At 38.4% G+C, this 26,744-nt stretch overlaps 2 protein-coding genes across 2 annotated transcripts in view; both read right to left on the bottom strand.

Annotated features, from left to right (window-relative positions):
• EPHX4 (epoxide hydrolase 4) overlaps nucleotides 1-16,456 on the bottom strand; it is a 29,620-nt gene extending 13,164 nt beyond the window's left edge. Inside the window, exons 1-3 of the mRNA XM_082477951.1 lie at nucleotides 11,259-16,456; nucleotides 8,263-8,348; nucleotides 1,021-1,178 (exon numbers count right to left, since the gene is read on the bottom strand). Coding sequence (XP_082334077.1) covers nucleotides 1,021-1,178; nucleotides 8,263-8,348; nucleotides 11,259-11,489 — 475 coding nt within the window. The 5' untranslated portion in view covers nucleotides 11,490-16,456. The remainder of the gene's footprint in view (nucleotides 1-1,020; nucleotides 1,179-8,262; nucleotides 8,349-11,258) is intronic.
• A 319-nt stretch (nucleotides 16,457-16,775) lies between these two features.
• BRDT (bromodomain testis associated) overlaps nucleotides 16,776-26,744 on the bottom strand; it is an 82,117-nt gene continuing 72,148 nt past the window's right edge. Inside the window, exon 17 of the mRNA XM_082453688.1 lies at nucleotides 16,776-26,391. Within this exon, the coding sequence (XP_082309814.1) occupies nucleotides 26,323-26,391 (69 nt within the window). The 3' untranslated portion in view covers nucleotides 16,776-26,322. The remainder of the gene's footprint in view (nucleotides 26,392-26,744) is intronic.

Below are 26,744 nucleotides of genomic sequence, written 5' to 3' on the forward strand. Positions count from 1 at the left end.
TCATGGGCTTAGTTGCTCTGCAGCATGTGGGATCTTCCCAGGTCAGGGCTTGAACCCATGTCCCCTGCATTGGCAGGCGGATTCTTAACCACTGGGCCACCAGGGAAGTCCCCCCCACCCCCCCTTTTTTCTGGCCGTGCCGAAAGACAAGCGGGATCTTAGTTCCCTGACCCGGGATCAAACTGTGCCCCTTGCAGTGGAAGCAAAGAGTCTTAATCACTGGACCACCAGGGGAGTTCCTTCACCACCCCTTTGATGTTTTGATGTTAGACTTGGCAATGTGATTAGCTTTGGTTTTGTGGTGGGTGTATGACTTGATTTGGGGCTCAGCCATGTGACTTGCTTTGACCAATGAGCTGCGACCAGAAACTTGAAATATGCTTTTGCAACTGGGCTCATCCTCTTGCCACTTCAACCATAGCCAGGAGAAGAGCTTCCCGCAGGTAGCTACTCCCCTTTAGCTGGGGCTCCAGCCCCATTCACAGTGAGAAGCCAATCCCAGCTGGACCTGTAGCCTGAGGCAAAGACCCAGAGGGGTCCAGCCTACAGTTGACCTGAAGATCCAGGAGCACAGGAATGAATGCCTATGGCTGTATACCACTGAGTTTGGGGTGGTCTGTTACACAATATTATTGTGGCACTAGCTGATCAATACAGGAAAGACAATGCAAGTGTTTCTGCATCTTACAACATGTTTAAATAAATATTTAGGTGTTGGTTCTGAAGAAATAAATTTTCTGAGAACAAGAATCAAATTTCTAATAATTAGTTTTGAAAATAATAGACAGTATACATTAAGACAATTTTTAAAAACAAATTTTGAGAGTCACTTTTGGCTGGTTGACAGAATAGTTATTCTGGTTGTGTTAAAATTGCCTCTATAAATATTTTGAGCTGTATACACCAAGGTGACAGGATCTAGATAACAGCTCAGGTAGATGGAAGAAAGGAGGTTATCAGTTTACAATTTGTTGAATGTTAGTCCCTTAAAGAGAATTAACACTGTTTTTTAAAACCTACCTAAAGAGTCTAAAATATCCTTTATATCTGTAATTAGACAGTCCAATTTATAATTCTCTCGATGAATGGGAGCATCTGTTTCTCCATAGCCTCTCAAATCCAACGCTACAACTCTGTATTCACTTTTAAATTCCCTTAGTTGGTGACGCCAAGAATACCTGCAGGAAATAAGAAACGTTAAAAATACCACAGTAACTAATACAAAGAATAACATTACAGATTTTCTAAGTGGAAAACTGTAAGAAACTCCTCGTTTTTGAGAAAGGTTATATAGCTGTGTGTGGGCAGGAAAGAAAAGAACTGTTTGAGAAAGAAGCACTGACGTTCTTTATTAAAATCACATTTTTTTTTTTTAACCAGGTCCAGTGGGGTGTAATAAAGGGCCAGCGTTTATAGAAACTACAAAATATCAGATACTAAAACCTTAAGAAATGTATTTAAGAAGTCAATTTTCTAAGCTTTTCTTAAATAATGCTCACCACTATCACTGAATCTGTACCTATAAATACTTCCGCATATTGCACCATTTGATTCTCTCAAAAAATTTGTGAGATGAAAATATATTTTCCTAGAAGGGAGATTTTACTCACCTTAGTCCACTGTCAAATAGGACTCAATGTTTTTAGTACTAACAATGGGTTACTCATGGATGAAAATGTCTGATGATTTAAAAAAAATATTTTCACGGAAAGACTCCAATAAAACAACTACTTAAGATAAACCTCTGGGCTTCCCTGGTGGCGCAGTGATTAAGAATCCACCTGCCAATGCAGGGGGCACGGGTTCGATCCCTGGCCTGGGAAGATCCCACATGCCACGGAGCAACTAAGCCCGTGTTCCACAACTACTGAGCCTGCGCTCTAGAGCCCGTGCTCCACAAGAGAAGCCACGACAATGAGAAGCCCGCGCACCGCAGCGAAGAGTAGCCCCCGCTCGCCGCAACTAGAGAAAGCCCGCACACAGCAACGAAGACCCAACACAGCCAAAAATAAAAACAAACAAAAAAGATAAACCTCCAGTTGCTAAAACAAAATCTTGGGGGGAAGATCCTGAACCATCAGCATAAGCTAGTGTGATATTTAAAACATTTAACAACCAAAATGGCACAGGAACTGACTAATTAGAATGGCCATAGTGACAGCCAAGTCCTAGAAGTTTCTGCTGGGCCAGGTGTTCCCCCTGTGCTTGATAATAAAACTGCAGAATTAATTGAAATACAGAGATCCATGAGATTATCTTCTTCTAATAAGCAAAATCATTATGGATAACAAACAGAAAAAGAGACATGGATTTTTCAAAGCGACTCACTATGTTATGGAACTCAAAATATGCATTTATCAAAAAGCATCTGCATGCACATCTGTCCATGAAAACACAGTGCAAAATTATCTGACACAAGCCAAATGGGAGATTGTTGTCTGGAAAGATTTTTGGAGCACAATAGGAAAGCGAACAGAGTGATCTGAGATTATAAACCAATAGTGCAAGGGGACTGCAGTGTGAAGTGACACAAAGCCATGAGAACAACGAAGCAAATCAACCACCTTACATCAGCAGGTAGATTATCAAGAAGGGTGTCAGGCACATATTTGGAATTACGAATGGATAGAGTCTTCGATCTATTACTAGGATATCCATAATTTGTAAAACTCTGCAAAAGTGTTGCCAATTAATATGGATTTGAAAATGTTAACAAAAAGTGTCTTTCTTAGCAAGGCCACAGCAATCTTGGTAATCTTGTCTCTGGTTTGTAATAAACAAATGAAGTTTCATTCCTTAAAGATACTCATCTGTCAACACATATGATTTTATTATTTTCTCATAGCCTTACTTAACATTGTGAATTGATTTTTTTATGTCTTCATAACTGAAGCCCAACTCTCCCCTCTTTATAATCCCTCATACTCAATCAATAAAGTTCAGTAGATTTAACCTCTTAAATATTTATTTAATCACTTTTCCTGTCCACCCCTGCTATCATTACCTTCATTCAGGCCTCCATTAACGCAGCAGCCTATCGATTGGTCTGTGTCCATTTCATTCCCCTTGGCTCTGTCTTCTACAAACCAGAGTGGTTTAGCAAAAACACAAACTCTCTCAGGTCATTTCCCAGCTTAACAGCTTTTCTTGACTCTCTGTTACTCATAATGTGAAGCCCAAGCATGTTATTCTGGCAGACAAAACCTCCAAGATTTGACTTGCCCAATCTTCCAGCCTCACTACTTTATACTCTGTCATTTGCTCTATAATAAAAAGAACTAACATCTGTATCAGTTTTACTACATGCCAGGCACAATTCTAAGTGCTTCACACATAGTGATGTTGCTCTTCAAGGCAGTACTATGAAGTAGGTACTATTATTATCCCCATTTTACAGATGAAGAAACAGAGGCACAGATTGGTTCCTAGATGTGCTGAATGTCACAGATTTAGCAAACAGCAGAGCCAGGATTCAAACCCAGGTGGTCTGGCCTGAGAGCCCATGCTATGCTGCCTCTGCGGCACTAATCTACTTGCAGTGAATAAACACGGGTTTTGTTTTTAGGACTTTGTTTATATAATCTTCTTGTCTGAAACATCATCCCTCCCCATCATTCCGCTACTCCCCACAATCCCTGTCCTTCACCCCTCATTGAACTCCTTATGCTGGGCACCTCCTCTTCCAGGAGACTTCCCAGTCTCCCTCCTTCACAGGTGGGTTGGGTGGCCCCTTCCATACTCTCCCACTTGTCTGTACACTCTTCAGTGCACTGGGAAGAGTGTACAGACAAGTGTACTAGATACTAATCTGTTGGTGCCTGGCACTTCCATTTGATGGTGAGCTCCCTGAATTATCTGGTAGACATGTAGGTGCTCGATAGAGATTTGTTGACTGAGTAAAACAATGAACAAATGAAAGCACTGAATTATGATAGTGCTAGAAATACCAGTTGTTCCATAAAACTCTGTCTCAGTTCAAACCTTGAGACAACCTTGAACTAAAGTTCCCAGATTCCTGTTGGGGAATTTATACTCAATATCTATTAAAATGTGCATTGTTTTAATATCTTAAATACTTGTGTCTTCATTTAGAATTCATTTACTTAGAGATTTCAAGGTAGAAATTTGACTCAAAAAATGTGTACAATCCTGTAACATTTTACATTTAATGTATTAGAGATTATGCAAACATAATACCTGCATGTCATTATCTTATTAATAATTTAAATTGCCTTCCAAATAAATTCAACTATTGCTATTATCAATGAGTGGAGCCAAACAATATCTTAAACATTTCTAAGAATGTTTAAGGATTGCAACTGCTATCTTAATAAAGTACAAAATAAATTTTAAATGCAATCTTCCTAGAGTTCATAAATAAATCATATTTGATTTACACATTAACTGTAAACTGAAGAAGAAATCACCCCAGCGATAGACTGATGGGTATGTCATTCACGTGAATAAAACAAAACAACCCCCTTGACAGAGGAATGAAACATACTGCAAAATCAGTAACTCCTGAAAATATTATAAATAAACAAATCTAGCTATTTTCATCCACATTGTTTTTTCCCCCTCTGGTAGCTTTAGGTAATAGCAGAGGACACTTCAAAAAAAGCAACCTCTTTCTTAGTTATTATTCTTAACATAAGGAGGACCCCTGGTTTACCAGACTAGCCTCTTTGAAATGTAGAATACCCTCTTCCCCTTCACAAGAGAGAAAAAGTTGCAGTCATCAGATTCTGCTCAGCTGTATGTACGACGAGCCCTCACTTGCCTCAGCACTTGAGTAATGACGAATGCATCCCATACAGCTGGTGTATTGCCAGAAATTGCCTGCATCAGCTCAAAATATTTTTAAAAGCAATGCAAATTGAGGTGGAGATAGAGGGGGAGAAAAATCATCTTTGACAAACAGCCTTATTTTGGGCTAATTTAGCTAAAGTTCTCATAGATGTGTATATTGTTTGATATTTCCTTTATATTTTAAGAAAGAAGACCGAGAATTTTATTGTTTCCGTGTAACATCTAATAGTATACATTAAATGTCACCAATTCTCAACAACTATTCTTAGTTAATGATGATAAATGCAAATAATACATTACATCTGTATAGTACTTTTCTGTTTAAAAAGCACTTTTACACACATTGCCAATTTATGATTATTCTGTTCTCACTGTACCAAATAATCTGACCTACTTGATCTACAAACAAGCTTATAAATTCATGTGTATTTAGGCAAAACTTGATTGATAGAGGAATAATATTTATATTTATAATGTAAATTGAAATTGGTTTGAAGTGCCAGATAAAGTTTTTTTGGCTCTTAAAAAGGGGAGAAGTGCAAGAGAAGGGGTTTTTGGAAAAAGAAAAGGGAAAGTTCAAGAGAGAGAGACTTGAAGTGGCTTAATCAAAACAGCTTTATCCTAAATTCTGATTCGAATTGACTTTTCCTGAATGGAGCACATGAATGGAATTGACTAGATTGTATAATGGGGAATAGTGGTAATTTGGAAGGGAAGACAGAGTAAGGGTCAACATAGAGGTCTTGGTTTAGGGTAGGACACACTCAAAGAGAAGTTTTTGATTACCAGCCATCTCCATGTAGTTGCTCCAGGAATCTCCCTGAACAACCAGGTAGCTTTCAGATTAAAGGCTAGCAAAGTTCAGTGAATTCAGTATGGCCTATTTGAGTAACTCAGTTTTCAGGGTTTGCTGTTATTGTTGTTTTAAATTATAGCAAGCCTCTTGCTGGAGTAACAAATAGTACATTTGGTGAACAGAAGGGGACTCATTCCCATGATCTGCATATGTTTCCTAATATATGATCTTCAGAGTAAAAATATCTCTAGGAGTCTTTTCAAAACTAAACCATTCCTCTCAATAACCCTTTTGGACAGAGCCAAGACTTGATTTTGCTGGAGCAAATGGGTCTGATGTCCAGTGACTGGTGTTGGGCTCCCTCCTGGGCTGTCCTATCCACTGAAGATTCTAGGACATGGACAAGAATCACCAGGCATTTCTGTTTTGCAAAAGGGGTCTCATGAAGCGTAAATAATGGGACAATGCTGTGAAAAATGTGCAAAAGTATCATTTCTTAAAATATGACACAGAGCATCTACTGTCCTATATTAAATGGGTATCACTGCTATTTTCTGGGGCTCCTCAAAACAATTACCAAGTGGCTGAAGTGGTTGCAGGTTCATCTTTATCTTCCACATATAAAGAAGTGACGTTCCAGGAGGAAAAAGAGCACGGACAAGTATCGGGGTTGGTATGAGGTACAGAAAGAGAAGAGCCTTTAAATCTTTTCTTTCTAAAAAGTTAACTCTCCCCACTCAGATCATGAATTTTATTTAGAATGATGATTTAAAATGTTAAAGTAAGGTATACTTACATTGTTGGTTAACTGTTGAATTTTTCTATAAGGTGTGAAATTTGAAAGGTAAAAATCCATGTGTGTTATTAGATCATTATCATTCCTATATACCAAGGATATATTAGAGCAGAGGTCAGCTCTGAAGTTTAAGAACAAGGTGTACCTTACTTTCTGGCACTGCCAATTTCAGAAGGGTAGCTGTGACACTCAGAAGAGTGCCAGGCACATAGTAAATGCTCAGGAACTATTAACTATCATCATCAGCAACCAGAATCAGGAAATTATTTTTTAAAGGTCTGGGACAATGCTCTGTCCCCAAATTTCTCCCTTACTTTCACTCTTAACAACCTGGAGATCCACCATTACATATTCCTCACCTACTTCAGAGTTTTAAAGATTTTGTGTCATCCAAAGCCCTGATTTAAAAAGCCTCTAGCTCTGAAAGAGGTATTACCTTAATACACTTTAGAAATACTTCACGAGTGAAAGGGACTTTATTAATAAATGCATTGAGGATGCTAGTGGTGGCACATGGATCTCCACACTGAGTGAATGGGAATGAAGGAAGAAAATGAACATTTATTGAGTATTCACTGGGGCCATGGGAACGGCCTTTCACATATTTTGACTCCCTTTATCCCCACAACTCTGCAAGATTCTTGTAGATTGGGCAGGGTCCTGCAGCAATTAAGTGGCTGAGCCAGAATTCACTGCCCATGTTACTTTATGCAGATTTGACTAACGCTTCAGACTAACATTTTACTTGTGAGCCAATCATGTCATAGATTTTTGCTCTGGGAAAATGATTAGCTAGATGGGTTTTTGCCATTCTCCATTCTTTTCTTCGATGCCTAATACTTCCTAGTGCACTAGCAATCTCAATGCATTTATTAATAAAGTCTCTTTCATTTGAAAAGTAGTAACTAAAGTGTATTAAGGTAATATCTCTTTCACAGCTAGATGTATTTTAAATTAGGACTTTGGATGACACAAAATCTTTAAAACTCTAAAGGAAGTGAAGAATATGTAATGGTGGAATTCTAGGTGTTAAGAGCGAAAGTAAGGGAGACATTTGGGGACAGGGCATTGTCCCAGAACTTTAAAAACATACCATATATTCTACATTTGAGTCAGTTCAGAGAATATGATTTTTTTTTTGGTCCATTTAGCCATCTCAACATCATAGCCTTGAGCTATCAAAAATCTGATTTTCTTTTTATCACCTTGATATGTACCATCTTTTAAAAAGATATTCATTTTTTAAAAGTTTAATCATGTGTTGTTTCATCTGTACTTACTTGGCTCTGTGGGGTTCAAAGGAGAACAGAACATTTTCTTCTAGGTAACTAGCAACTGTGTATTTTTGGCTATAGGTTTTCTTCTCAACGTGAAATATTCCAATCCTTAATTTGTCCTGCATTCATCTGAGCCTGTTACTACGTGCATAGGAAAGAGTTCCTTTTCAGTTTCCGTGAGCCCTCTTCTCCCTCCGCCTTTCCCTCACCCCAAGTCTCACCAAAAGCTGCCAGGTAACAGGCACTCTAATTCTTTGGTTTCTTGCAAATCTCCTTTTCCATCCAATGTTGTATTTTGTCCACAGTAGGTACTATAAAAACTGTTTTGTAATTGACTATTCAGAAATTTCAAACACTAAATGATACTTCTTTTAATTATCAAAAAAAAAAATTTAGGATGATAATATGCACGTTTCTTTAAAACAGGAGGAACAACATTCCTGTGATTGAGGAACATTTAGGAATAATAACTCTAGGCCAGTACTTGATCATAGCATGGGGTCTATTAAAAGTCATTATAAGAAAATGACTCTATGATAAGCCAAGTCTTTAGTGCAAAAGAAAAAGTTAGTTGGTAAGTTTACCAGAATTCTGGAAATCCATGAAGCAGCAGCATAAGTGGTTTGCCTCTTTCTCCAGCGGCAACATAATGAAATCTTAACCCCGAATCCTGCAGTACGAAATAGAGGGCATGAAATTTCAGCGATGTTTTGTGTTGACTGTAAAAAGTAGTACATTTAGTATTTCCATGCTGTTAAAAAAATTTCATTTGCATTATTTTTAATATCAAGAAATAAAATAAGTATATTAATTTTCAAAAAGAAAAAATAACCATGATTTATTAACAGGGTAAATTGAAAGATTCACTTTTGTCAACATTCCCTTCTCCTTCTATTTACAAGGTCAATTTATATATTATGAGCTTCTGAAACAGTCACAATTTTCTTACTGATGTGTCACATTTCATCACACTCAAATTCTGCAGGACATGTAAAAAATTCTGATCTGCATTTGTATTCCTGCCATATTTACCTCCTACTCATGTACTTTTCTCAGCTTGCCCATCAAGAGCTGTGCCATCAGTTACATAATTCACACCACCTTTCCTTATTTTTAGTTCTCTCCTTCCCACATTAGTATTTTCTGTTGAGGTTGCACGTACAGTTCCCCTGGCTGCCTGCTCCTCATGTCACATCAGTGTATTTCTTTTTTTTTTTTTAATTTATTTATTTAATTTATTTATTTTTGGCTGTGTTGGGTCTTCGTTGCAGTGCGCTGGCTTCTCATTGTGGTGGCTTCTCTTGTTTTGGAGCATGGGCTCTAGGTGCACAGGCTTCAGTAGTTGCGGCACGCAGGCTCAGTAGTTGTGGCGCACGGGCTTAGCTGCTCCGTGGTTGTGGGATCTTCCCGGACCAGGGATGGAACCCGTCTGCCCTGCATTGGCAGGCGGATTCTCAACCACTGCGCCACCAGGGAAGCCCCCATATCAGTGTATTTCTAACAGCCGAATGATCTGAGTGCTCAAGCCTTCACTCTGCATAAGGGAGACAAAACTGCCCAAGGAAAACAAAAATCATGGGAATGAGACAGTAATACAGCAAATACAAAGCAAACAGAAAAGAGGAAAGTGGAGGAAAAAGCAAGAAAGAAAAACAAAAACTCAGAAGGAAGTGAGGAAAGAAACCAAGACCCAAAACCCAGAGACTGGGTTTTTTATCAGATAACCCAAGCAACTGGGTTTCCAGATGTGAAAAAAATCTTAAAGGTCATATAGTTCAACCCTATCATTTTTGCAGAGTTAGAAACTGAGGTCCAAAAATGTTAGCACAGGTCATAAAGGTGGTTGGGGGCAGGGCTATGAATAGAACCTCCATCTTGTCCTTCCACCCAGGACAATGCTCTTTCCACTCCTTGGTTCTATGCCTCTGGGGAAACTCTTTAGGTGGCCAGAGTCAGAAAAAGTGCATTATGAGGAATTCCAGATGATTCTTAAACTGCTTTTCCCCTTCAGGTAGGATGAAGATAACAACTCTGACTTTGCCCGCAACTGCTTTTCCTTTTTTTAAAAAATGTATTTATTTTATTTATTTATTTTTGGCTGTGTTGGGTCTTTGTTGCTGCGCACGGGCTTTCTCTGGTTGCGGTGAGCAGGAGCTACTCTTCTGTGCGGTGTGTGGGCTTTCTCTGGTTGCGGTGCACGGGCTTCCCATTGTGGTGGCTTCTCTTGCTGCGGAGCACGGGCTCTAGGCGCAGGGGCTTCAGTAGTTGTGGCTCAGGGGTTCTAGAGCGCAGGCTCAGTAGTTGTGGCACACGGGCTTAGTTGCTCCGCGGCATGTGGGATCTTCCTGGACTAGGGCTCGAGCCCGTGTGCCCTGCATTGGCAGGCGGATTCTTAACCACTGCGCTACCAGCGAAGCCCTGCCCTCCACTGCTGAATGCCTTCCCAGAAGTTCAATAACTTCTTTTATTGGTGGTGAGTCTTGGAAGCTGAAAGGCTGTGGGCACTTGACTGGATTTAGTGAATAAATACTTCATTTCACTTACTATGTGCGAGGCACTGTTCTAAGTTTTTTGGTTTCGCTTATTTGTTTTTACACATATTAGCTCATTTAAATTCTCATATCAACTCCAGGCTGAATAAGGGTAAGAAAGACATGCCCCTTGGTTTTCTGAACTTCAGCTGCTGGGCAATCTAGTTCCTAATAGGAATCCCAGACCTGGTGAGAAAAATATCCTTTCATGTAGGCTATTTTTGAAAGGCCTGCGAGTCAGACTGTAGGTTGCATTTCAAGAAGCCATCTCCCTTCACCACCTGGAGCCTCAGGAAATAGAATATTCGAGGGCTGTAAGAAAGCTTGGGACAAGCATGGACAATTAGAGTCTGCATGCATAGTTGACATTTACTTTTTGTGCCATTCCTTTGGTCTCTGGCATCATAAGTCTGCTTCCTTCCCCACAAACGTACACAATTTATTTATTGTTTCATGTTGCTTAGGTCATCTGTGAATGCTCCATTCTGCCGATCTGAATAAACTCCTGATTTCCAGTGACTTATTCTATTTACTCTTTCAATCTCTAAAATTTGGACGAGGACAGCCTCCTGAGACAGTAGGGCGCCACCAGTAACAATTCCCTACAGCTTATCTGAGCTCTAAAGGGCAAAGAGGTGACAGACGACAGCTTCCCCTTACAGGAGAAGAGGGAGCAGAATTATTCTGGGTTGTTGTGGTGGAGGAGGAGGGGACAGTAATATAATAGGATCCAGATTATTAGAGAAATTCCACATAACCTTCTCTGTCTGTCTTATACACACACACACACACACACACACACACACACACACACGCACGCAACCCAACACACAGGGACCGTAAAGACACACAATCCCGACCCTCTCCCGCGACACCTCGCCCCTCTTGCATCCCCTTGGCACCTTCCCCGTCCCCGCCGCACGCCCTGCGAGCCCCGAGAACACTAGGGGACGCTGGGCCTGGAGTCATGCAAGGATCAGCCCGGCGCCCTCTGCTCTCACAGTCGTCACGTTCCCTCGCGATAGCGCCGGGCCCGCGCCGGCCTTCACCTTGATCCGCACGTAGCAGTGGGTACCCAAAGAGGGGTCGTTTAAGCACGCTGGAGGGTGTTCCCGGGCGACCCTCCGGAAGGTCTGCGTGGGTCCCTTGCCGATGCTCCACAAAAGTTTGAGCAGGTAGACGGAAGCGCAGAGCCCGCAGTAGCAGTAGACCAGGGACCAGAAGAGCAGGGACCGGATCGTGACCATCAGGCGGGGGAGGCAATCCCGCAGCCTCGCCATCGGGCGAAGGCAACGGCGGCGTCCGCTGCACTTCCGAGGCGAGGGGAGCAGCGGCGCGCGCTCCGGCTACGGAGCGAGACTGCAAGCGCGGCGGCGCGTCAGCCCCGCCAGCCGGTCCGCGGTCGCCGGCTCCGTGCGCGCCTCCCCGCGGGCCCCCGGGCGTCCCTGCCCGGCGCGGGTCCGGTGTCACAGCCCCGGGCTCCCGCACTCACGGTGAGCTCTTGCGGCCACTGCGTCCAGCCCCGGAGCGCCGCGCCGCAGACCCACTGCGCTGCGACGTCCGCCCCGGACTAGGCAGGCAAGGGTGGAGACCCAGCCTTCCTCCGCAGAGTAAAATCCCATTTCAGAATTGCTAAAATGTGGGGAAAATGAAGGTGAGACTTTCCCAAATCATCCTAGGTACTGTGGACGGAAGAGAGACACTCATTTTGACCAGTGTTCAAGTCCTCCCATTGTCCCCAATTAGGCCTTTTTCTGGATCATGGAATTATGGGGCGCGTGGAGGAGGAGCAGTAAATGATTTTCATACTACCTGACAGACGTTATTTCTTTATTCATTCCAAACAATCATCTGAAGGTGTTGATATTCTCCAACTAGATTCAGAGTCGTTATCTGCCCAGCCAGGTGTTTGGTTCTAAAGGCAAGCCTCTGGAAATCCCTGGTCTTTTTTCTGTTCCTCTGAGTTTTTCCTTTACAAGAATACTGTATAAATAGAATCATGTAGTATGCAACCTCTTGTTTCTGGCTTCTGTCGCTTAGCATAATGCATCTGAGATTCAACTACACTGTTACATATATTGTTTCTTTTTTATTGCTTATAAGTGTTTTGTTGGATGGATGTACCATAACTGTTTATGGAAGTCCCCAGTTGAGGGATATTTCAGTTTTTTCCCCAGTTTTTGGTGGTTATGAATAAAGTGACTCATGTAAAGTTTTTGGTTCGAACTTAAGTTTTCATTTCACTTGGGTCAACACTTAGAAGTGGGATTGCTGGGTCAGGTCGTTAAGTGTGCATTTAGCTTTATAGGAAACTGCCAAACTGGTTTCCAAAGTGGCTGCAATTTTAATTCACACTAGCAATGTGTGAGAGTTATGGTTAGGTCATATTCTTGAAAGCACTTAGTATTGTCAAAAAAAAAAAAAAAAATCCCGATTTTAGCCATTCTAAGAGTTGTGTAGTGTGGTATCTCATTGAAATTTAAATTTGCATTTCTCTAATGATAATAATGTTGGGCATCTTTATATACTTGTGTGCCACTTGAATATATTCTTCTTTGACAAAGCAGCTGTCCAAATCTTTTACAGATTTTTTAAAAAATTGGGTTGCTTATTTTCTTACTATTGAGTTTGAAAGTTCTTTATATATTTTGGATATGAATCCTTTATCACACATCATGTGGTTTGCAAATATTTTCCCAGTCTGTCTTTTCATTTTTAGGGACTTCTGAAGAGCAGAATTTCTTAATTTTGATGTTATCCAATTTATCACTTTTCTTTTATACGTAGTACTTTTGGTCTTGCATGTAAGAAATCTTTACCTAACTTAAGGTCAACAAGGGTTTTTTTCCCCGTATGTTTTCTTCTAGAAGTTTTATCATTTCATGTTTTATATTTAGGTCTTTGAGTTAATTTTTGCATAAGATGCAAAGTATGGGTTGACATTTATGTTTTCCATGTGGATATCCAATTATTTTGGTATCATTTGTTGAAAAGAATATTCTTCCTCTATTGAACTGCCTTTGCACCTTCACTGAAAGTCAGTTGACATGTGGGACTATTTTTGGACCCTCTAGTCTGTTTCATTGATCTATACGTCTATATTTTCTCCAATACACACTTATCTTTTTTTTTTTTTTCGGCTGCACTGTGCAGCATGTGGATCTTAGCTCCCCAACATGTGCCCCCTGCATTGGGAGTGTGGAGTCTTTTTTGTTTTGTTTTGTTTTTTGGCTGCGTTGGGTCTTCCTTGCTGCGCGGGGGCTTTCTCTAGTTGCTGCGAGCAGGGGCTACTCTTTGTAGCGGTGCACGTGCTTCTCATTGCGGTGGCTTCTCTTGTTGGGGAGCGCAGGCTCCAGGTGCGCCGGCTTCAGTAGTTGTGGTGCAAAGGCTTAGCTGCTCAGCGGCATGTGGGATCTTCCTGGACCAGCGATCGAACCTGTGTCCCCTGTATTGTCAGGCGGATTCTTAACCACTGAGCGGCGCCACAGGGAAGTCTGAGTGCGGGGTCTTAACCACTGTACCAGCAGGGAAGTTTTAATACACACTTGTCATGACTGTTGAAAGTATAGTAAGTCTAGAACTCAGGTGGTATGAGTCCTTCAAATTTGTTCTTCTTTATCAAAATTGTTTTGGCTATTCTAGTTAATTTTCCATACAGATTTTAGTATTAGCTTGTCAATTTTGGCAAAAATTGTTGATTGGAATGAATTGAATCTATTAATCAATTTTGAGAGAACTGATATTTTAACAATATTGAGTTGTTCAATCCATGAACATATCTATCCATTTATTTAGATCTTCTTTGATTTATCAGTTTTTCATAGTTTTAAACATATGGATGTTGCATGTATTTTGTAAGATTTATACCTAAGTATTTCTTTTAAAAATATTATTGTAAATGCTATTTTTCAGTTTCCAGTTGCTTGCTGATTCTAGGTGCTTACATGATTTTTTTTGTTTTATGTCTCAAATCCTGAGACCTTGCTAAACTCACTTTTTAGTGCTGGTAGCTTTTTGAAAAATTCTTTGGGATTTTCTGTGTAGACCGTCGTGTTATCTGTGAATAGAGGCAGTTTTATTTCTTCCTTTCCAATATGTTTGCCCTTTATTTCTTTTTCTTCCCTTATTGCACTGACTAGGACCTCCAGTACAACATTGAGTAGGAGTTAGAATGGGCATCTTTACCTTGTTCCCAATCATAGGGGGAAATCATTTAGTCTTTTACTATTAAGCATAATATTAGCTGAAGATTCTTTTCTTCTGAGCCACGCAGCTTCCAGGATCTTAGTTCCCTGACCAAGGATTGAGCCTTCGTGCTCGGCAGTGAAAGCAGGGAGTCCTAACCACTGGACCACCAGGGAATTCCCTGAAGATTTTTTTAGATGTCATTTATCATATTGAGGAAGTTCCTTTTTGTTTCTAGCTTCTGAGAGTTTTTTTTTTCACAAATGGGGGTTGAATTTTGTAAAAGGGCTTTCTGCTTCTCTTGAGATAATCACAGTTTTTCCTTTTTAACCTACTGATATGGTTAATTACATATAAATTTTTTGAATGTTGAACCAGCCTTTCATTCCCAGAATAAACCCCAATTGATCATGAAGTAGTGTATTTTCAATATATTGCTGAAATCAATTTGCTAATATTTGGTTGATGATTTTTGCATTTATATTTGTTCTTCTTATATATTATGGAAGAATTTATATAGAATCAGTATAATTTGTTTCTTAAATGTTAGGTAGAATTCTCCAAAAAAGCCATGTATGCCTGGGTTTTTTTTTTGTTTTGCTTTTGCTTTTGTCTTTTTTTTAAATGGTTCTAAAATACAATTCAATTTACTTAATATTTGTAGGATTATTCAGGTGATCTGTTTCCTCTTTGGCAGTTTGTATTTTATAAGAATTTTATCCATTTCATATAAGTTGTTGAATCTATGGCCATAGAGTTTTTCATAACATGCCCTTATTATCTCTTGAATGTCTGTGCATCTGTAATATTCTCCCTTTTACACTTGACATTTGTAATTTGTGTCTTCTCTTTTTACTTGGTAGGTCTGTCTAGAGGGCTTATCAATTTTATTGTCTTTTTAAAAAAAGAAACAGCTTTTGGTTTTATTGATTTTTTTCTCTATTTTTTGTTTTGTTTTAATGAAACTTAATTTCATTTAAGTTTAAATGATTTCTGTTCTTCATTATGTCCTGTCTTCTGCTTGATTTAGATTTGCTTTTTCTAGTTTCTTAAGGTAGAAGCTTAAATGACTGATTTGAGATCTTCCTTCTGTTTTAATATAAACACTGAGTGCTAAAAATTTTCCTCTAAATATCACCACTTCACTGCAACCCACAAATTTTAATGTGTTGCATTTTCGTTTTCATACAATTCAAAATATTTTCTAATTTTTATTGTGATTTCCTCTTTTACCATGGGTTATTTAGAAATGCTTAATTTCCAAATATTTTGCAGATATATTTTTATTATTAATTTCTACTTTAAATCTGGTATGGAATCTTATAAACTACCTATTCTTTTAAATTTGTCAAGGTTTGCTTTATGTCCCTAAATACGGTCTATTTGGTGAACGTTCCAGCTGCATTTGAGAAGTGTATTCTGCTGTTGTTAGCTAGTGTGTGGCATTAATGTCAATTAGGTAAAGATGGTTAGCAATGTTGTTCAGGACTATTAGATCTTTACTGACTTTCTGCCGACTCATTCTATCAATTGCTGAAAGAAGAATGGTGAAATCTGTCTGTAATGGTGGATTTGCCTATTTCTCTTTTTAGATCTATCAATGCTACTGTTTTTGCTTTAGCCAGTTATCTTTTTTTTTTTTTTTCCTTTGGCCACACCGCGTGGCTTGTGGGATCTTAGTTATCCGACCAGGGATTGAACCCAGGCCCTTGGCATTGAGAGCACAGAGTCCTAATCACTGGACTGCCAGGGAATTCCCCTTTAGCCAGTTATCTTTTGGAGCATTTATAAATAATAAAAAATGAGTTTTATAATTACCTCCATTTATGCCATATCTAGTGTTCTTTATTCATTGTATAGATACAAGTTTCTCACTGGAATCACATCCCTTCTACGAGAAGAACTTCCTTTAACATTTCTTGTAATACAGGTCTGCTGGCAATAAATACTTTGTTTTGTTTGTTTGAAGACGTATTTATTTCTCTTTCAATTTTGAAAATGTTTCCAGTGGATATAGAATTCTAGGTTGACAAGATTTTCATTTTAGAACTTTAAAGATGCCATTCCAGGGCTTCCCTGGTGGCGCAGTGGTTGAGAGTCTGCCTGCCGATGCAGGGGACACGGGTTCGAGCCCTGGTCTGGGAAGATCCCACATGCCACGGAACGGCTGGGCCCGTGAGCCACAGCTGCTGAGCCTGCACGTCTGGAGCCTGTGCTCCGCAACAAGAGAGGCCGCGATAGTGAGAGGCCTGCGCACCGCGATGAAGAGTGGCCCCGCTTGCCACAACTGGAGAAAGCCCTCACACAGAAACGAAGACCCAACACAGCCAAGAATGAATAAATAAATAAATAATAATTTAAAAAAAAAAAAAAAAAAAGATGCCATTCCACTGTCTTATGACTTTTACAGTTTCCGATGAGAAGTTTGCCATATTCTTTTCTTTGTTCCTCTGTATTTATTGTGTCATGTTTGTCTTTGGTTTCAGCAGTTTAAATATGATATATCTAAGTGTGTGTGATTTTTTTTTTTTTTGTATTTATCTTGCTTACCATTTTCTGAGCTTCTTGAATTTGTGGTTTTGTATCTGTCACTATGTTAGATAATAGAAAATATATATTGGTCTCTGCCCCGCTTCCTGACAGATAGATCCTGAAACCCTTGTAATTTTCTAAGTGATAAGAGAACTAGGAGCATCTGTTATTGTAATATTTGGTCTCTGACCCATATCTGATACAGGACTCTTAAAACCCTTGTAAATTCCTGGTAATAAGAGCCCCAGGAGGATCTTTTGTTCTAATGAGTTCACTCTGGGTGAGCTCCTGAATGGCTCCAGATGGGGGCTGGTCACCAGAAAGACCAAGACATGTTTAGAAGCTTGGAATCTTCAGCTCCACCTCCCTCCTCCAGAGGGGAGAGGGGCTGGAAATGGAGCTAATAATTGATCATGCCTCTGTGATGAAACCTCTAAAAATTCCCAATAGTATGGGGTTTGGGGAGCTTCCAGGTTGGTGAACATATCCACATACAGGAGGGTGACACACTCCCAACTCCACACAGACAGAAGCTCCTGTGCTTGGGACCCTGCCAGACCTCATGCCCTATGTTATCTCTTCATCTGGCTCTTCATCTGTATTCTTTACTACATCCTTTAATAAACTGATAAACATAAGTCAGTGTGTCCTTCAGTTCTGTAAGCTGCTCTAGCAAATAATTGAATCTAAGGGAGAAAATGTCATGAGAACCTCTGATTTGTCTAAGTCAGACAGAAGTTGTGGATAATCTGGGGATCTACTACTTGTGATTGGCATCTGAAAGGTGCATCAGTCTTGTGGGACTGAGCCCTTAACCTGTGGGATCTGATACTATCTCCAGGTAGATACTTTCAGAATTGAGTTAAATTGTAGGACACCTAGATGATGTCACAGAGAATTGTTTGGTTGGGGGAAATCCCCCACACATTTGGTGACCAGAAGTGAAGCGTTCTGTGTGAATAATAAAGGAAACACACGGGAGGAAGAACTGAGGGTTTTTCCCTACTCAGGAGAAGGAAAAACTGGAGTTTTTTTTTTCCCAATACAAATTAATTTTGGAGAATTCTTAGCTAGTGTCCCTTCAAATATTTCTCCAGTCCCATTCTCTCTCTCTTCTCTTTCTGAGATTCCAATTAGACATATGTTAGATTATAATGCTGCCTTACAGCTTTTGGATGTTCTGTTCTGTTGGTCCCACCACACCCCACTTTTTGTGTTCTCTGCTTTTTTCTGTGGGTAATTTCTTTTGATCTATACTTAGTTTCACTGATTCTTTCCTTGGCTGTGTTGATTCTATTGACGAGGCCATCAAAGTCATTCTTGATTTGTTACCATGTTTTTCATTTTCTAGCACTTCCATTTTATTTTTTCCTATAGTTACTATCTCTCTGTTGAAATTATCCATCTGATCACACATTGTCCATTTTTCCTCTCTTTTAATACATTAATCATAGTAATTAAAAATTCTCTGATAGTTGCAACTGTGTCATCTTTAAGTCCATTTTTGTTGATTGCTTTGTCTCTACAGTGTGATTTTTTTTTCCCTTGCTTCTTTGTATGCCTCATAGTTTTTTCTTGAAAGACATTTTGTGTAAGACAATAGAGACAAAAGTATATACTTTTTATGCCTGGAAATTGACACATTTTTTCTTTTGCTAGGCCTTTAGTCTGGAGGTTGAGTCAATCTAGTCAGAAGTTGAGCTGGATTTGGATTTTATTGTTGCTACGGTTATCCTCAGTACACCACAGATTCTCAAATTTCTCTGGTGTGGATCTGGTGTGAATCATGAGGGTGGCTCCTGGTTTGCCAGTGAATTTTTCTCAATAGTTGCTATATGCTCATCTTTAAGTCTTTCTTTATACTTAGTGTTAGTTACAGTCTCTTTCCATGCTCTTGCACCTCGGATTGCAGTAGACTGCTTTTACTTGTCATTGACTGCATTTTACCCTGGTGGTAAGAAGGGCAGGGCAGAGAGGAGCATTCTCTGCTGTCCTAATTCAGCCTCATCAGCAGGCAGTATGTCCTTGGAGTGGGACCTTCTAAATGATCCTTCCCTGCCCCCAGTGACACGGTATCTCTAATGGTCTGGACCCACAATGTATTTCCTGCCCCTCTCCCAGGATTAGAAGTTTTATTTCTATTTCCTTCCCCCAGTTGCAGTGAGTCTTCATTTATGCCCTAAAGTTGATAGAGTTTGCTGTTCTTCCTCCGGAAGCTTAAGGCTTATATTTTTTAGGGAAGATGGGGGAGAAGGATCTGGGGGGCCTTTGTGCTTTTCCTGTATCTGCTGCTCTTCTCTTCTAGGCCTGCATCAAGAGGATGGCTTTCTCAGAACGCTCATCCTGCCCCACCCCCACCCCCACCCCCAAATCTTTCTTTTAAGAACTGATGAGGTCTCTGGAGAAGAGCCTGAGAGTGATGGCATATTTCTCTTGTGCTCCCAAGGGTTCTATATTCTCAAGCTAGCCCACACCAGCCTTTAGCAATTTGTTAGAACTTTTAGATAATTTGTTATTGTTATTGTTGCCAGATTATATAGCATTTGATGGTACCTACCTCAGGTAAGCCAGTGCTTATGTCATGTCTCTCCTTTGATGCATTTGTCTTTCCTTAGATTTTGGGTTACCCTGCAATGTCAGCCCTCAGATTAATCTGTGAATTTAAAGATTTTCTGGCTTTTTAATTCATTGTAATGATGGGAGAAATGCTTTTTCCAGTTTTCTAGATCCTAAGTGGAAGCCCGATTCCCTAATTTTTAAAAATTGAGATATAATTGACATATAACATTGTATTAGTTTTAAGTGTACAACATAATGATTTGATATCTGTATATATTGTGAAATGATTACCACTATAAGTTTAGTACTTATTTTTTAGTTTTGAGTATTACCTTTTTTAAATTGACATTTCAAGTGACACAATCACAAAGTTATAAGAGAAATAATAGAACCTGTGTATACTTTATCCAGTGTACTTTACGCTTTCTAATTGTATCATATATGTAGCTTTGTGTACCCACCACCAAAATCAAGAATACGGAACAGTTCCATTACCACAAGTATCCCTCATGTTGCCCTGTAATAACCATACTTACACCTCATTCCTAACCTTTGGTGACTGCTAATCTGTCCTGTTTCCAAAATTTTGTCATTTCAAAAATGTTATGTAAGTGAAATCATATAGTATATGATCTTTGGGGATTTTTTCCTACTCAGCATAATAATTCCCTATAAATTCAAGTTATTGTATATATCAATAGTTCATTCCTCTTTACTCCTGAGTAGTATTCCACAGTATGTATATATTACAAATTGTTTAACCATTTACCTATTATATGACATCTGGATGTTTTCCAGTTTTTGACTATTATGAAAAAAGCTGCTAGGAACATTTGTGTACAGGTTTTTGTGTGATCATAAGTTATCATTTATCTTAGATAAATGCCCAAGAGTACAATTGCTGTGTCACATGGCTTTGCATGTTTTGTTTGTAAGAAACTGCAAACTGGTTTCTAGAGTGGCTCTACTGTTATATTCCCACCAGCAATATATGAGTGACCCAGTTTTTCTCCATCCTTGCCAGCATTTTGTGTTGTCACTATTTTTTTATTTTAACCTTTCTGATAGATGTACAGTGATATCTCATTGCAGTTCAAATTTACATGTCACTGATGGCTAATGATGGTGAACATGCTTTCATGTGTATATGCCATAGGTATATTCTCTTTGAGGAAATTTTGTTCATGTCTTTTGCCCATTTCCTAATTAATTATTTTACAGTTGTTTTGAGAGTTCTTTATTGTATATGCTATTTCTTTGTCAGGTATGTGGTTTGCAAATACTTGTTCCTAATCTGTAGTTTATCTTTTCATAGAACAAAAGTTTTAATTTGAAGAGATCCAATTTATCAATTTCTCATTTATGGATCATGCTTTTGGTATCAAGTCTAAAATCTTTTTGCTTAACACACAGAGCCTAAAGATTTTTCTTGTTTTTTTCCCTAGAATTTTATGGTTTTACATTTTACATTTAAGTCCAAGATGCATTTTTGAGTTAATTTTTGCATAAGATGTGAGACTTAGGTTGAGATTGTCTGTTTTTTTTTTTTTGCCTATGGATATCCAGTTGCCCCAGTACCATTTGTTGTAAAGACTATCCTTCCAGGACTTCCCTGGTGGCGCAGTGGTTAAGAATCCGCTTGCCAATGCAGGGGACACGGGTTCAATCTCTGGTCCGGGAAGATCCCACATGCCACAGAGCAACTAAGCCCATGTACCACAACTACTGAGCCTGTGCTCTAGAGCCCACGAGCCGCAACTACTGAGCCCACATGCCACAGCTACTGAAGCCCATGCGCCTAGAGCCTGTGCTCCACAAGAGAAGCCACCACAATGAGAAGCACACACACCACAATGAAGAGTAGCCCCTGCTCGCCGCAACTAGAGAATGCCCTTGCACAGCAACGAAGACCCAACACAGTCAAAAATAAACTAAAAAAAAAAAAACACGAAGACTATCCTTCCATCCTTCCTCCACTGAATTGCACTTTTGTCAAAAATCAATTGAGCATATTTTTATGGTTCTACTTCTGGGTTCCCTATTCTGTTCTAGTCCACTGATCTCTGGGTCTACCTCGTCACTAATACATTTCTTGATTACTGTAGCTTTTTTTTAATATTTATTTTATTTTGGCTGTACAAGGACTTAGTTGTGGCACACAGGATCTTTGTTGCTGCATGTGGGTTTCTTAGTTGTGGCATGTGGACTCTTAGCTGTAGCATGCATGTGGAATCTAGTTCCCCCACCAGGGATCGAACCTGGGCCCCCTGCATTGGGAGCTTGGAGTCTTACCCACTGGACCACCAGGGAAGTCCCCACTATAGCTTTTTAGTAAGCCTTAATGTCACACAGAATGATTCCTCATGTTATTCTTTTTTGTCAATATTATTTAATTATTCTAGTGCTTTTCCCATTCCACATACATTTTAGAATAAGCTTGTTTATGTCTATGAAAAACTGCTGGGGTTTTGATAGGATGTGATTTTGAGGAGAACTGACATCTTTACTATGTTGTCTTCCAATTAATGAACACAGTATGTCTCTTCATTTATTTAGGTCTTTCTATTTTGATTTGTTCCATAAGCATTTTGTACTTTTCAGTATACAGATCCTGTACACGTTTTGTTAAGTGTATACCTAAATAGTCCATATTCTTTTGAGTGATTATAAACGTTACTGTTTTTAAGTTTTCACATGCTCATTAGCCTGCAGAGATCAGATTTTTGTATGTTGATTTTGTATCCTGTGACCCTACTTAAATCACTTATTAGCTGTAGTTTTTTTTAGATTTCTTGGATTTTCTGTGTAGAAAATCATGTGCAAAAATTCAGCAGCTGTTCCTTAAAGCAAGATTAATTTAGAAACTGTTTAAACATTATAGTTACCCCCCAAAAATAGCCTATGGTGAAATCCTGCAGCCATTTACTTTAAAGTTGGAAATATAAATGACTCCTATTGCTTCTATTATTTAACATTTTGGGAAATTATAGCTAAAGAAATAAAAAAAACACCAAAAACAGTTTTATTCATTTCCAATTTGTATAACTTGGGTTTTTTTTTGCATAGCTCAAATAAATCACACTTGGAGTAGAATTCTTTTCATACATTGTGGGATTTGGTCTGCTAGTATTTTGTTTAAGATTGTTGTGTCTAAGTTCATTACAGATAATGGTCTGCAGCTTTTTTGTTTTGTTTTTTTTGGTACTGTCTTTGATTTTAGTATCAGGGTATTACTGGCCTTATGAGTTGGGAAGTATTCCCTGTTCCTGTTGATAAAATTTGTCCTGTTGACAAAAATGACAGAATAGGCCAATTTCTGGAAGAGGCATTTTCGAGAATAACATGTTTTTCTTGCAAGAGTTTTACACTGGTATTAATCCTTCTTTAAATGTTTGGTATAATTTTTCAGTGAAATCATATGGGCTTGGAGATTTTTTCAGAAGCCATTAAATTATGAATTAAAAATTTTTTTAATGGTACAGGGCTATTTAGATTATTTCACGTAGATAGAGTTTTGATGGTTTGTTTTTTGAGGAATTGGTCCATTTCTTCAAATTTATGAATGTAAAGTTATTTGTAACTTTTATCTTTTTGTTACTATTTATTACTTGTAACTTTTACCTTTTTAATGATTATAGGATCTGTAGTGATTTGTGTCTTTTTCTTTTTGTTATTCTTGCTAGAGGTGTATGTCTTCCTCTAACCAGTTTCATGGGTGCCAAGCAGGCAGTCAGATTAATAAAGACTGGAGTTTTGCCAAGTGAATTCAACAAAGAAAGGAACAATGGAGTTGAGAGTGTATGCAAGGGAGCAATTATAAATGAAAATGTAGGGCTTCCCTGGTGGCGCAGTGGTTGAGAATCTGCCTGCCAATGCAGGGGACATGGGTTCGAGCCCTGGTCCGGGAAGATCCCACATGCCGCGGAGCAACTGGGCCCGTGAGCCACAGCTACTGAGCCTGCGCGTCTGCAGCCTGTGCTCCGCAACAAGAGAGGCCGCGATAATGAGAGGCCCGTGCACCGCGATGAAGAGTGGCCCCCGCTTGCCGCAACTGGAGAAAGCCCTCGCACAGAAACGAAGACCCAACACAGCCATAAATAATAAATAAATAAATAAATAATAAAAAGAAACGTCAATCTTTAAAAAAAAAAAAACTTAAAAAAAAAATGATAATGTACTACAGACTCTGGATAAGGAGAGATGTGAGGGTGTGAGGGGAGAGGTACTGTGAAAAGGCACTAGGGTTAAAGGATCGTAGGTCCTCGTGAGGTCTAATGATTGCTGGAGGCAGGGCCTTTCCAGATTAAGCTAGAAAAAGACAGGAGTAAATAGTGAGAGGCTAAGATGCTTGAAACTGAGATTAAGGAAGAGTTATAGTTGTTGGCAATGACAAAGGAGTGGCTAAAGTTGATTAGATATTAAGGTCATTAGCAGAGAAGTCAAGGGACTGAGAAGCATCAACTAGAGAGTGACAGTGAAACAGACTAAAATCTCTGGGGAACGAGGAGGAGTGAACCAGGGATGCTAAATGACTATGGGTGGTATAGTCTGATGATCATGAAAAACTTAAAGCTGGCATATTTAGGGAAAGAGAGAATGGTCTGCAAGTAGCACTCCCAAGATAAGAAAACCATTAGTGGAAAAACAAGTACTAAATGACAGCCTGCAGAAGAGAGCCAGGGTTCAGTTAGAGCAGTGATTCTCAAACTTTAGTGTATATTAGAATCACCTGGAGGGTCAACTATAGGTTGCTGGACCCCACACCAAGAGGTTCTGATTTAGTAAGTCTGAAGTCTGAGAATCTGCATGTTCCCAGATGATGCTGATGCAGCTGGTCCATGGACCACACTTCCAGAACAACTCAAGAACAAAAAGAGGGAAAAAAAAGCAAAATGGTTGATTATACAGAGAATGTTGTTAACACAAGTAAACTCCATGCGAGAAGTTAAGAGAAGCCAAACAATTTTGTACTAAAAAATAATGCGTAACATAGGATCAGTCATACATCAATATTTTCTCTGCAGAACTGCCTTCAACCAACCTACCAAAATTTTGTTGAGTATCTGCAATGTGCCAGGCCCCTTACTGACTGAGCAAAGGTTCAAGCGTTAAATTGGTTAAACTAAACACTGATCACCATAACATAGCTCTCTATAAGGACTGCTGCAAATGTTTATAGGAAAACCTCAAGTAAGCCATTTAATGTAAAAGGATATGTTAATGAAGCTGAACTTTCTTTTTAGATATAGACAAAGATCATTCATTGAGCAGTTTTATTAGTTATTTAAAGGCAGTTGTTGAAAGATTTAATGTGTATTTGACAGAAGTAAATTCTTATTTACTATTTTTATTCTCTTCAAAATGGAAAATTTCCCACAGATCAAAAAAGCATTACATAATCAATATTTAAATGAACCAGAAAATACTGAAAAGTCTACAGAAAATGGAAAAAAACCAAAAACCAAAAAAAAATCCTGTAATCCCATCACCTAGAGGTAACCACTATGCATTTCTGAAGTATCTAAGACTATATATATAAATATAGATTAGACTATATATCTATATGATCTTTTAGGAAAAACAATGCATGCTGTTTAGTATATGCATACTAATTTCTTGGTTAAAAATATAGTTTAATAGGTATAGGTATGATTTTTACTTTAATTCTGGCTATGTTTCATGAAGGTATCATCACCATTTTAGCTACTAGTTAATCATGTTTTTAAAATGGTCAATAGTTTAAAGATATTTCAAAAAATTATCATATTGATTATAAAAATAAATGAAGCCAAGAAAACTTTCTCTTTCTCTCTATAATACACATACACTTTGAATTTTCACTTTAGATGATATTGGAATAGTGCCTGAATGTTACACTTCAAGAGTCCAAAATTTTAAAATACATGAAGCTGATATACATGATTTATACATAATTCCAACTTGAGAATGATGAAACAAAAATATTTTACAGACTTAAATACTTAGTAGAGTTAAGTAAAAATTTAGATTTCCATTGCTATCACATATGCATATTAAGAAATGTATAGATTCTTATAAAAACTTGCATACATAATTAATATCTACTGCTATTTTGCCTCAAATTCAACACCTTTCAAACCATAGGTAATATAAATTTGAATATAGAACCATTAGAGAATCTTATGTAACCTGACACTCAAAGAAACCAAGTATTGTTTGTTAGAGGTTCTAAATATTTTTGAAGGCAGACAAATATTTGTTTTAAAAGTTAAAAACTCATGGTGATCATTTTGTAATGTATAGATGTATTGAATCACTATGTTGTACACCTGGAACTAACAGTGTTGTAAGGTTAATTATACTTCAATTTTAAAAAATAAATAAAATACTGAAACATCTGCATTACAAAAGGGCCCATCACTCCATAAAATAAGGTTTGAATTCCATTAAATGACAACTCCCTCTAAAAAGCAAAATTAGAAACTCAACAAGAACTGTATTTTTGATACCCTTGTATAGTCTTCATTTTTTAAACAGGAAGGCACCATCTCTTTTGGATTTTCATTGCTTAGACAGGGCCTATAATATATAGTAGACTATTTGTAAAATGAATAGCATTTGGGAATTTATTCAATTTTTAGGGATCCAGAACTATCAAATTTCCTGTAAATTATGTCGTTAAAAAAATGAACATATAGCTATTAAGAAACGTTAAGTGAAAATTGTTTAATCATCTTAGAGCAGTCAAAATACAGTATAAGATTGGTATCTTGGTGTCTGAAAGCAATCATTTTACCATTTGCATTTTAATCTTTTGTATTATTCATTTAAGTTGACGGTTAATTAAAAAACCTAGTTTTAATCAAAGTTGTTTTCAAACATCGTCATAATGTCACTTTGAAGAGTCATATCAATGGTACCAGCCATCTGTAGAAAAGAAGAGAAAACGTAAATGTTACTTAAAAAGTTTATACCTTCATTATGTTACATCTATATGAAAAAATGATAATGCAACATTTGGAACATACAAAATGAATGCAATTTATTTAACATAATGAGTTTGTACCTAACTTTTAATATCTGTTCAAATACTATCTGATTTTTGTTAAAATACTGTTCACGTAATAAAGAAAAATAAGTTTAAAACTTACAAGAACACAAATAACAAGTTTAACCTATCTCTCCAAGTAAGAAAGTTCTCAGTGTTAATATAAACATGAACTGAGATTACATGGTTTCATGTATCTCTCCAGCCAACACAGTGCTAGACACATAAAATT

This window comes from Balaenoptera physalus (assembly GCF_965194825.1).
Source record: "Balaenoptera physalus genome assembly, chromosome: 1".
NCBI lineage: Eukaryota > Metazoa > Chordata > Mammalia > Artiodactyla > Balaenopteridae > Balaenoptera > Balaenoptera physalus.